This window comes from Triturus cristatus, chromosome 4_2, assembly GCF_964204655.1.
Source record: "Triturus cristatus chromosome 4_2, aTriCri1.1, whole genome shotgun sequence".
Classification (NCBI taxonomy): domain Eukaryota; kingdom Metazoa; phylum Chordata; class Amphibia; order Caudata; family Salamandridae; genus Triturus; species Triturus cristatus.
Window position 1 is genome coordinate 670,380,751 of NC_140586.1, and position 12,916 is coordinate 670,393,666.

At 46.7% G+C, this 12,916-nt stretch overlaps 1 protein-coding gene across 1 annotated transcript in view; it reads left to right on the plus strand.

The window, feature by feature from the left end:
• The first annotated feature begins 1,452 nt into the window (after positions 1–1,452).
• Positions 1,453–12,916, plus strand: part of LOC146834879 (cytochrome P450 2J2-like) — a 334,240-nt gene continuing 322,776 nt past the window's right edge. Inside the window, exon 1 of the mRNA XM_085602476.1 lies at positions 1,453–1,685. Within this exon, the coding sequence (XP_085458602.1) occupies positions 1,476–1,685 (210 nt within the window). The 5' untranslated portion in view covers positions 1,453–1,475. The remainder of the gene's footprint in view (positions 1,686–12,916) is intronic.

Consider the following 12,916-nt stretch of genomic DNA (forward strand, 5'->3'; position numbering starts at 1 on the left):
CCTGCCGCAGATGACCTGGCAGAGAGTTCCACAGTGTGGTTGCTCTGACCGTGAAAGTTCTACCACCCAGGCGCGATTTCCTAAAGCGGGAAGAATGCAGTAAATTAAGAGAGTTTGAACGTAATGCACGATTCTGCTTGTAGGGGCATAATCTATCTTTTAGATATCGAGGGAAATTTCCGTTCAGCGCCCTATAGGCCAGAGTCATGGCCTTGAAAATGATTCTTTTCTCCACAGGTAGCCAGTGCAGCTTCTGAAGATGCGGAGAGACATGGTGTCTGAATGGTACGCGACAAACCAGTCTCGCAGCCGCATTCTGAATCATCTGGAGGCGATGGATGGCATATTTAGGAAGGCCAAGATATAGGCCATTGGCGTAGTCCAGCCTGGATGTAACTGTGGCATGAACTACTATTTTACGGCAATCTTCCGGTAGAAGATTCAAGATTTTCCGTAAGTTTTTTAATTTACTAAAACAGGTTGTGGAGATCTGCTGTATTTGGGCTAGGAGGGAAAGATCAGACTCCCATCTCACTCCTAAGTTTTGAATACATTTGGCAGGGGAAGGTGGTGGCCCCATTTCTGCCGGCCACCACAGATCTGCATCAGGGATACAGCCCTGCCCAAAAAACAGGACTTCGGTCTTCCCTGCATTTAGCTTTAATTTGTTCGAGTTCATCCACAGACCTATGTCTCGCAAGCAACCTTTGAAGTTCTGAAAGGCCTCTACCGTCTGCTCCTTAAATGAGAAGAACAACTGGGTGTTGTCGGCGTAGGAAATCGCTTTCACTCCCCAGTTGGTAATCAGAGAAAAAAGCGAAGCTAGGTAGAGGTTGAAAAGAAGGGGGCTCAGGGCAGAGCCCTGAGGGACGCCGCACCAGAGCGGTTTTGGAGTGGACTCAAATGGCTTAAGGGCGACCCTCTGAGTGCGCCCACTCAGATAGGATGTCAGCCAGGCCAGAACCTTCCCCCCAAATCCTGCGCCTTGTAGTCTCTGGACCAGTATGGAATGGTCCACGGTGTCTAAAGCCGCCAACAAATCCAGGAGCACCAGCAGCGCCGATGCTCCCGAATCCAGCGACCATCTCACCGACTCTGCAACCTCAAGGAGAGCTTGCTGCTTCAGGTGCCTCATCCCTTATCATATACACGTATAGTGCTGACAGTCTGTGTCTTCTATTGCTCAATCAGGTTAAGCTCCAAATTCTAATCAGTGCTCCCGTTATTATCTTTTTCTTTTATAACTTATATGCGTCCTTTTATACTTGTTTAGTGATATTCGGAGCGGGGCGTGTTTTGAGCTTATTTCGACAAAATTTGCGCTTGTCCTCTGGTATCTTTTGTATATGGGTTGAGCTGGTTTTGGAATTCAGCCCTGGCAGCAGCCGCGAGCTTGCTGGGTTAAGCAATCTGCATGCAGAATTTCAAGCCAGTTTTGGCAGTGTTCTCGTAATAGGGAATCTTCGTCAACAACTATGGAACTGTCCGTTTTGTCCGCTGTAACTCTCCTTCTGCAGCAGGCGACCGTCGCAAACGTCCTGCTGTTTTTAGCAATCTTCCTCCTGGTTGCCGATTATGTTAAAAGGAGACCACCGAAGAATTTCCCCCCTGGACCCTTCTCCTGGCCCTTTATTGGATGTTTGCCGAGCTTTGACGTTCGGCAACTTGATGACGTAATGGGCAAGGTAAAGCTGAAACAAATAAGAAGACTATTTGTATTGGTCTGTGTTCGCATGTTTATGTCCCCGTGTTGTCAATTTAAATTATGGCACTTCTAGTTCTGACTTTGAAAGCAAAAAGTGATGCCATGAAAATCAAAACATTAACGACTTGACTGCATGTTCGTGAGACGGGGTAACTCGATTTGTCTGGAGGTATGTTACTGTGTAAATTCCGGAGAATACCAATGGCGCTTTGATAATTTAAAACGTTTATTTTTCAATGCCCTTTCAGGAACGGTGTGCACTAGTAACCGTGATGATGATTAGGACCGTAGCTTCAGGAAGGTGTTTGGAGTTTGACACGCCCCAAATAAATGCATTCTTGGGTTTTTAGTTAGGACTGGGGGTACTGAGTAGGGTCTACTGTGAGTGTTGCTGTTTCTCGTTCGTGGGTCAAAAGTAAACAAGCATTGGCATAGCCAATAGGTCTCGCTTTTGGGACCTTATAAGTGTTTAACTATGCAACAGTTGCATAACTAAATACTTATAAGGTCCCAAAAGCGAGACCTATTGTCAATGCCAATGCTTGTTTTTTGGTAGGCACGAAGAGCCACCCTCCCCCGTGTAATGCCAGCTGCTGCAAGAGGGGGAGGGACGGACTCTGAGGAGAGAGAGCAGATGAGGAAAGAGCAACAGAGAACCAGTCTGCCAAGTAGGTGTGAACGTTAAAGTGAAAGTAATCATTTCGTGGGCGCTTTGATGTTCGCAGTGGCCGCGCGGCTCACTGAGAACATCAAAGCGCCCGCGAAATGTACAGGCAGGCTGCCAAATGGTGCGCGCGCCTGGCGCACATGCACTGTAGTTGGGGGCCTGAAAAGCACTGTTTACACTTCCAGATCCCCGTTTTCTATAGCTCTCGCCAGAGCAGCGCTAAAGCGCTGGCTCAGGCGAGACCTAAAAACAAAACCGGGATCTTTCGTGTACAACAGGAGAGAGACAGACAGAGGTAAACATCTGGAGACTGCATTTCGAAATGAATCTAGATAACCTGGAATCAATACAGGCTTCCTTGCTTGTCCAAGTTATGTGTTGCTACGAAAACATTAATATTTTGCCGGGTCTCCTTTTTCTTTATTATCAGATATGAGAACATTTTTAAACACTTGAGCTCCGGCTGTACAAGCACCTTTTATGCTTGATTTAGTGGACTATAGCATTGTTCCATTTATACTTAGACTAGGCCATGTTTACATAATGATTTGGCATAAAATCTATCATATTTAAAAAATGTCTGCCTAGGCTGTGATGAAATCTGATGTGCTAAGGTGAAACGTCTCCATAAGTTAAAGAAATACACTTTCTTGTTTTCTGAAGAGACTGCAGAATAATTGTATAATATGTTTGCTGCACAATATTCATGCCAAACGTTTTCATGGCTTGGCTCGTACACAAAGTCTCAGGGTTCCCGGCATACTACTGGCAAACGAACACCAAAAAGGTGAATGGCTGAATGCTTGCAAAATAGTCTAACCAGTAACAATCGCTTGACGTAGCATTACACCCTATTGTTTTTTGCCCAAAGTACCACTAGACAGCAGCCTACCAAATGCAAATCAGTACTGACATTGTTCCTCAACGAAACAGTCCATCTCAAACCTTGATCATCTCACCCATCTGTCCTTTAGCTAACAGTTTTTTTAGTTGGGAAATTTGAGATTCACACCCCCAAGTCTTACTGACTCATATGCCTGGCTATCTTGAATCCAGTGCAAAGTGAGCAAGGGACCCACGTCTGAGCATACCCTGCCATCGTAGAGCGAACAAAGCAAACACAAGGAGATGATGGATGCAGCGCTGAAACCTTTCAGACACTCACCCCCAGTCACAGATCTGGGTTGATTCCATCATCCTTCTTAAGCTCACTTCGCCACCCCAGTTCAGACCCAGCTATATGATCATTAATTTTGACCCTGTTCTTCAGGGGAACAGTCCAGCCCAAACTGCCAAGCCAGGTCTTCCCTGGACCGGAAACAAGCATCCTGGGACCGGTTTCAGGGTAACACCCCTCATCGGCCTGCCAACCTTGAATCCAGTGGCAAAGGGAGCAATGGACCCACGTCTGAGCATACCCTGCCAACTTAGGGCAAACAAAGCGAACACAAAAAGATGACGGACGGAGCGATGAAACATTTCAGACACTCACCCCAGTCACAGATCTGGGTTGAATCCATCTTCCTTCTTTAGCTCACTTGGCCACCCCAGTTCGGACCTAGTCATATGCAAATCAGTCATGACCCTGTTTCTCATGGGGACAGTCCAGCCCGAACTGCCAAGCCAGGTCTTCCCTGGACCAGAAACAAGCATCCTGGGACTGGTTTCGGGGTAAAACCCCTCTTCAGCCAGGCTAGCTTGAATCCAGTGGCAAAGTGAGCAAGGGATCCCGTATGGGCATATCCTGCCAACTTAGGGTGAACAAAGTAAACACAAAGATGATGGACAGAGCACTGAAACTTTTCAGGCACTCACTCCCAGTCACAGACCTGGGTTGACTCCATCATCGTTCTTTAGCTCACTTTGCCACCCGAGTTCAGACCCAGCCATATGGAAATCAGTCTTGACCCTGTGCCTCAAGGGAACAGTTCAGCTCAAACTGCCAAGCAAGGTCTTCCCTGGACTGGAAACAAGCATCCTTTGACCGGTTTCGGGGTAGAACCCCTCATCAGCTCCCCTGCATCTGAGTCTCCTGGTTTCAAATCCTGACTTTGGTCGCAGTTCGCATTCCACTTTTTTAGTATATGGTTTGCTCTCCTCCTGGAGACCACTATATTTTATACTCCCTTACCTTATTGCAATTGAAGTATTATTGTGTATTAGTGGATATTTGTGTTATATATATAGATAGACCAATGTGTTAGTCTTGTGTAATATATAGACATATTTTTATATATACACTGTGTGGTTCTTTTTTGTTTAACCTACACTATATGATTAACACTCCTTCAAGATAAGCCTGAAGGCTGCTCTCCACAGCTCCCACTTTGGGAGCTTTGAAAGGTTATCAAAGACCATTAAAATCCCCATAAGGGTTGACTGGATTAGTGCATCACTTAAATGGGTGTGCACCATATACCAAGCCAGGCTCCTACAGTGTTCGCAGCCACATTAGGCAAGGTGTTTTGCGACCCCCTGCTGCTTTTCGGGAAAGCAACCTTTTACTAAATAGGTCACATTGCAAAATTATAGGCACATCTTAAAAAGTTGGTGCACAATTTTGCACTCATTGCTTACGACCTGTTTGATAACACATTAGGAGCCCTTACTGTATCTTGAATCAAAAACATTTCCTGCCCTGACTAAAAATTATTCAGGTTTTGTCAGTTGTGCTCGTTATTTGGAGCTCTTCCCAGATCCTGATATCAGAAATGCCATCCATAAGCATGAGGTTCCGTGTGAGACGGAACGACACTTTTGAGTGGTGACGAATATGGATGAGTTTGGTGTCTGCGAACCGCAAATGACGAGTATAGTGGGTGTACGCAGTTTCGCTACGCAACCATGTATGGTTCGTCTTATTTTTGGGTTTGTTCATCCGAACCCTCGGGTTCCATTTTAGATACGACATCCATTTTGTTTCTTGCCCTCAAGTAGCCAGCGAACGGACGTTGCCCGCTTCGTGACCCTGGGACTCCCAAGCTTACATGAGGGACACGTGTTTCTTTGAGGGTGACTTTTACGATAAGGGAAATGACACGGCGAAGGCAGATGGCCCCGCTCGGGACTCATCTTGCCGTGCTAGCCATTGTTTCAGTCATGCATGCATTGGACACGAGGTCTTTGATCCTGTCATCAAGTTTCCTTTATTACTCCCGACACTCTTCTTTAACCTGTTGTGCATCCTTGTCCTTTCTTTGCATCTGTTCTTGTCCTCTCTCCTAATGTGTTTATGGTCAGAATGGAATGTGTTTTATTGCGGGGTAGATATGTTTTTACAGTTGGGAACCGGCAATGCTGCTGTAATTATGTTCCGGCCTCCTGAAACATGAACACGACTCTTTTGAAGTTTATTGTGGGAACTGAGTTGTAACTTTTGTTCGCCATACTGTGGAATGGCAAAAACGTGTATAAAAGGAGCGATCCACTTTTGCAATTTGAAGCAGTCTCCGAGAACCTACACGTTGTGTACTTCTTGTGATCTCTGTATCCCTGCAGTAAATAAACGCTGATCTCTGACGTCGCTGGAAGTGTCCCGTGTCTCTGTGTTTTGTACGCCAGAACAGGTAACCCATGAAGGTTTCAGGTGTTGTCCCCTGGCACCGCTGGGTTTTAGAATAACCCAGTCCTTCAGTTGGCGCCCAATGTGGGGCGACATCAGCGGTACCGGTCCAAAGCCCGACGATCGTGAGGAACTTCGTGTGAAACCTCCGAGGGAAGGTGCACCCCGCTTCATCGATCCAGTTGTCGAAATAAGTGGCCCGACGTCTTTTCCCGCGAAGATCCCCGCCTCCTGACGGCTGTGACGGACTGATGCCCGGCCTGTCGACCTGTTTTGGCGCCTGGCGTAGTCCTTTGTACGGCGAGACGATAGACGGGCCTTCCTGGTGACGCCATTGCTCTTTCAGTTAAGTATTTGTGGGTCGCTCCCAGTGTTCCTTTGTTGTTTGCATGGTTCCATAGCATTTGTGGTTCTTAGTTGTTGGGTTTTATTTGACGATTGCAATTGCCAAAACCGAGGGTCTCGCATTTTTGTGCGAGGACATCATAATTCGATAGCCCTTGAAGTTTGTAAACTCGGTTAGTGTGCACGATGCCTGGCCGTAGTACTTTGTTTGGGTTTCTTAAATGTTGCAGAATGGATTCCCGGCTGGAGGATTCATGTCCGATACCTCCGGTTGGAACTCCAATTTATGAGCTCTATAGTCGCCATGGCGTGGGTCCTATCGTATATAACGAATATTGGGTCCGTTACACTAAAAATGATGGTGTTCTTAGTTGGCCATCACATGGTAGTTTCGAAACTGCCGTTTTAGATAATTTGGAAGCTAAACTGTTTAAAAAGAAGGCTAGGCCAGCCATGTTTGATTCCTTCCGGTTATGGCGTAAAGAGGCCAAGCAGAAAGAAATCAAACAGAGTAAGAAAAATAAGAGAGAAGGTGTCATTACGGTGATGCGAAATGCTGAACAGTATCAGCGAGACAAAGATGAGAAAGAGCAGGAAGTTAGTGCTCGACTTCATCATATGGCGGTGGATAAGTGTTACCCGGTGTTACCGTCTACTGCTGATAAGACGGGAGAAGAAGTGATAGAAGATTCGCTCCTATCTTATTTGTTGAAATCACCACCCCCCTATGCTCCAGATACTGTGGGTCCTGTGATTCTTCCTATTCCTCAACCTGCTGTTTTGGCGGCTGCTGGTCAGCCCGTCGTTCCTCCCGCTCCCCCGAATCCTCTTGTGCCGCATATTGTCCATCCTCCTTTACCGGTTTCTCTTCCTACGGCGCTTTTCCCAGCCCCTCCTCAGCCTGTCGTTCCCGCTACTTCTGGTGCCGCGTCCACCTCTACTGTTTCCACTCCTACTGTTGTTGCTCCTGTGCCTTCTTCTTCTCCTCCTTCTGTTCGTAGCCGTCTCCTGAATGCTGTTGCTACTCTTTATTCTCCGCTTTTTGGGCCAATACTTGGATCGACTCTTTCTGATGTTGCTCAGAGGCGTAGCCAGCTTCCTGATGGTAGGGAACGTGAATCGTTGGTAAAAATGGCACGTAAATGGATTCGTAATCCTGTTAAGTACACTTCGCGTATAGTGTTTGAAACATTTTCCCAGTTTGATGCGCCCACGCAACGATTCGTGTTTGAGGAAATGTGTAAATCGTTGAGGGAAGAATGGGATCATGATGTGGTCGACGATGTGGTCGACAATGTACCGTCTGAGGTTTCTGAGCTTCAGCATCAATTTACAACTGGTGTGATTGTAGGTGATAAGGTTCGAGCTGCTCTAGAACGTCTGTTATCCTTTCGATGTACAGTGCAACCTAGAGCGTTGTTCAAAGACGAGACCGAAGAGTGGATGGCAAAACCTGGTCAATATCCTATGCGAGAAGTTCCCCCAGTGTGGATGCCAGGTGATCCTAATGCTAATCCTGCTGTCCCAGGACGGTTTCAGAGTGTGGATACACCTCCCTTGGAAGCGATCGGAAGTTTTGCAGGTGAAGCAAACTTTGCCCGATCCTCGTAAAAATCCTGCAGGTTATTATAAGGAGTTGTCCCAACTAGTGGATGCTACTGTTATGAATCTTGCTGATATCGACATGTTGTTTGGCAATGTAGTGCCTCAGCCGATTTGGGCGAAAATTTGTCACGAGAATCACGCGGCTGAGTTAGGCGGTGACTGGGCTGCACTTACGGCGGCAGACGCCCAGCAAGTTGGTGGGGCTAAACCTGAACAGCTTATTGTGGATTTGCCCCAGAGGATAATTACTCTTATGAAAACGCTTATGCCAGCGATGCGCGTCAATTGGGACAAATTGTCCGCGTGTAAGCAAAAGAGGGATGAGAGTGTCTCCGATTTCTTTACGAGATTTGAGGAAGCATTTGTTGATCATAGTGGTCAGGACATGAGTTCGGAGGGTGGTCAGCGGTTGTTTGTTGATAAATTTGTGTCGAACTTGTTGCCCGAACTCAGCAACAAGCTGAAGAATTCTGAGAGTTCGTGGGCTGTTTCTACCACTGCTCAAATATTGGCTACGGCCCAATATTATGAAAATAGAGAAAAGGAAGAAAGTGAATGTGCAGATAAGAAAACAAAGGATCTTAAAACTAAGGTCTTATTGCAGCAAGCGTATCCTCCGTGCTCAAATTTTAATGACTCGCAACAGCCAAATCGCTCACAATCGCAGTTTCCCAGATCACAGGTGCGCAATGACTCTCCCGCACCTCGCTTTGTGTTGGGGTATAATCAATGTGCATATTGTCAAGGGGAGGGCCATTTGAAGTTTAATTGCCCAGTTCTACGTGATAGGAACAATGGTGTGTCGGCTCGAGGAGGTCGTAGTGGTCCTCAACAAGCTTCACGTGGTAGAGGTCGCAGTGTTACTCAGACTCAGGCTGAACGTCCTGCGACTTCGTCAGACTCGCAGAATTGTTTCGATCGACGCAATCTCTCGTCTGGTAGATCTGCACAGTATCATGTGGACGACTATTATGTCGAGCGTGATGTTGATACAGACGGTATCTACTAGGACGGCCATAGACAAAGGAAGGGAGAAGTGTCAGTTCCGGTGGATCAGAGAGGGCCTTATGTCGCAGTTGCCACATTGGGCGTCGTTGAGCCTTTTCTGTTGGACACTGGTGCAGCAAAAAGTTCCATCATGCATTCGAAACTCCCTGGCGCGCCTTTGTCTGGCTTAACGAATGTTTCTGTTGGATTCTCTGGCGCCCCCGTTAGCAATCCGGTTTCTAGACTCTTGCCCCTTACGATTGGGTCTCATGAGTTAGAAGCTCCTTTGATTTTGACTACTGGTTGTGGTGAGAATCTTTTGGGCTTGGATTTGTTGAAAAGATTACATGCGACTTTGTACTGCTCTCCTACGGGAGTAGAGCTTACATTGGGTCAGAGAGTGATTTCCCCTATGTATTTATCGATCGACAAGCTCCCACCGGAATTGAGTTCTCTTCCGGCTTCTTTGTGGGCGACAGGTCCCAATGATGTGGGCCTGCTGAAAATACCACCTTATGTTGTTCAATTGAAAGTTGATGCACGATTACCGCGCATACCCCAGTATCGTATCTCCCTTGATGGTGAACGGGCACTATTAGCGATCATCTATGATTTGATCGATAAAGATGTTATTGAGGAGACACGAGGTAACGTGTGTAATAGTCCTGTGTTGCCTATTCTGAAGCGAAATGATCCCTCCAAGCCCCCTGTGTACCGTCTAGTTATTGACTTACGGGAGGTAAATAAAATTGTTGTCCCGCAGTTCCCTGTGGTGCCCGACATTACAGCTTTACTGACTCTGATTCCAGCCTCTGCATCATGGTTCTCGGTAATTGATTTGAAGAATGCGTTCTTTAGCATTCCAATTGCTGAGGAAAGTCGAGATTTGTTTGGTTTTTCATTAGGTGGTCGTAGCTTCCGGTTCAAACGCACACCTCAAGGCTACTGTGAGAGCCCATCGATCTACAGTCAAGCTCTCAAGAGCCAACTTGATGCATTCGTGCTGCCAGCTGGTGCGGCCTTGATCCAGTACGTTGACGATCTGTTGGTAGCTGCAGACACTGAACAAATTTGCAAGACTGCTACTGTGGCACTGTTGCAGCATCTATGTGACTTACACCACAAGGTGTCACCTTCTAAATTGCAATATTGTTGTCAAGAAGTTACCTATCTAGGTCACTTATTGTCAAAGGCGGGAAGGAAGTTGACCCCTGAAAGAATCGCAGCAATTGCCCGAATGACTGTGCCGACGACTCAGAGAGACGTGCGTGCCTTTTTAGGTATCACGTCATACTGTAGACAGTGGATCCCAAATTTTTCACTGTTAGCGAAGCCATTGATAGCTCTTACGTGCAAGGATGTTTCGACTCCTTTGCCATGGACGGAGGAATGTCAGAAAAGTTTTTCTGAACTTCGTGATGCGTTGTGTTCGGCTCCTGTGTTAGGTACTCCTGATTACAGCAAGCCATTTACATTATACGTCCACGAGAGGGAAGGTTGTGCGTTGAGTGTTTTAACGCAACAATTTGGTGACAAGCAGCGCCCATGTGCATATTTTTCCTCGACTTTAGACCCGGTAGCCAGAGCGTTGCCGAGTTGCTTGAGGGCGACGGCGCCAGCTGCGGCGTCTATTCGACAATCCGCAGGTCTTGTCATGGATAATATGCTCATAGTGATGGTTCCGCATGCAGTTGATACTCTTCTGAATCGTAGAAAAACTCAACATCTGACGAGTGCAAGGTTGTCTGGGTACGAGCTGAACCTTTTGGCAAGTCATATACAGATCAAGCGTTGTAATGTACTGAATCCGGCGACATTATTGCCGAGTAATACGGAATCAGATGATGTACCACCACATGATTGTTATTTACGAACTGAGGAAGAAACAAAGGGTCGTGTGGACCTGAAAAACACTCCTTTGGCAGATCCTGATGGTACTTTGTATGTTGATGGTTCTTGCTTCAAATTGCCGAATGGCGATGTGACGACTGCGTATGCTGTAGTGACGTTGAGCACGGTTGTGGAAACTGCGAGATTGAATCAGAATTCAGCACAAGCGGCAGAGTTGATTGCATTGACAAGGGCATGTGTCTTGTCTAAAGGAAAGCGAGTGAATGTGTTTACCGACAGTCAGTACGCGTTCGGTGTTGCGCACAGTTTTGGAAGACTTTGGAGAGAAAGAGGATTTATGACATCACATGGGACGAAGATCCAACACGGGCAGCTCGTGAATGATCTTTTGGATGCACTTACCTTGCCTAAACAAGTGGCGATTGTTAAATGTAGTGCACATCGGAAAGTGACGGATGATGTTGGTCGTGGTAATGCATTTGCGGATGAGATTGCTAAGGAAACGGCTAAGAATCTTACAACTCGAATGTATGTGACAAGTTCAGTGAGATGGCCGACGGAAACTGGTATGTGTGAAAACACTGTTGAGAGTGTGAAGGCAATTCAGAACGAGGCAACTGAAGCTGAAAGGATCAAGTGGAAAGAAAGTACGGGAAGGTTGGATATGCATGGATGTTGGGTTGACTTGACGGAACGTCAAAGGTGGATGTTACCAGATGCGTACGTATTAGCTGTCGTGACGATGGCTCATGGGTTGTCACATATTAGTGCAAAAGGGATATGTAAGTTCTTGTCCCCTGTATGGAAGAATGAGGGTATTACTAAGTGTGCTGAGAGAGTGGTTAAGAATTGCATGGTGTGTTTGAAGCACAATCCTGGCAAGGGCACCCCCACTCCACCTGGTCATTTTGCTCCCCCTGTTTGTCCCTTTGAGGTGATCCAACTGGACTTTATCCATATGGAGAGATGCAATAACCTGAAGTATGTTTTGGTTGTGGTTTGCGCGTTCTCTAAAATGGATTGAGGCCTATCCTCTTAAGGATAATACTGCCCTGTCCACAGCGAAAATCCTGCTGAAGGAATACTTTCCTAGGTATGGAATGCCACGGATCGTGTGGTCGGATAATGGAAGTGAGTTTGTAGGAAGTGTGATGCAGAGTGTGTGTAAGGGCCTTGGAATCCGCCAAAAATTCCATAGCGCTAATCATCCTCAGGCAGCGGGTTTGGTTGAAGGGTACAATGGTACCCTGAAACTGAAACTTGGAAAAATACAAGCTTCCACTGGTCTATCATGGCCCGATGCCTTGCCTCTGGCTCTCCTATCAACCAGGGCGACTGTACACTCTCGAGTAGGGCTTAGCCCATATGAGATTGTGTTCGGCCACCCTGCGAACATTTGGGGAGTCCCGAGACCTAAGGCCTTTGATAGTCTTGAGTATCCAATGCTAATTGATTACCTTCATGATTTGACCACTAAACTACGGTTGATTCATCAACAGGTCTTTGAAGCTCTACCGGCGCAGACAGAGGGTCCTGGACATCAGCTCCGGCCAGGCGATTGGGTCGTTACCCGAAATTTTGGTCGGAAACGTAACTTGGAGCCAAGATTCGTAGGACCTTTTCAAGTCTTGTTGACAACAAGGACTGCGGTTCGATTGGAGGGCCGGAAGAACTGGGTCCACGCCGGCCACACGAAAAAGGTACCGATCCCCTCACCAACAGACGGTTGGGTGAGAACTGGGATTGCGGCAACGGAAACTGAGACTCCTTTAAACTTTGTGCCGTTTAGTGACGCTCAACCTGTAGGAGATGATTTGTCACTGCCAAACCCACGTGTGGAGTCATCAGTAGCAGAGAACCCAAGGTCCGACTCGTTGTTCACTTTATCGAACACTGTTGCGCCAGCTGAACAATTGTTTACAGAGCAAACTCGACCTGGAAAAAGTCGATACTTTCTTCGTTCAAGGACTAATAAAAATTAAGTCGTATACTTTTTTTCCCTCCTTTTTTTTTGGTGCTATGAGCATTATGGACAATTACATCCTTTCTTTTTGAGTTTTATGTGTTTTTTACTGCTAAAGAGATTTGTATTAAAACTGAACGTTTTGAGGAAAACCTACCATCCGGGTTACCGTAGGGCCGTGCGGGTACTCCTTTCTGTTTAGCAGATTTCTGACGCTAGGTCGGTTACTTT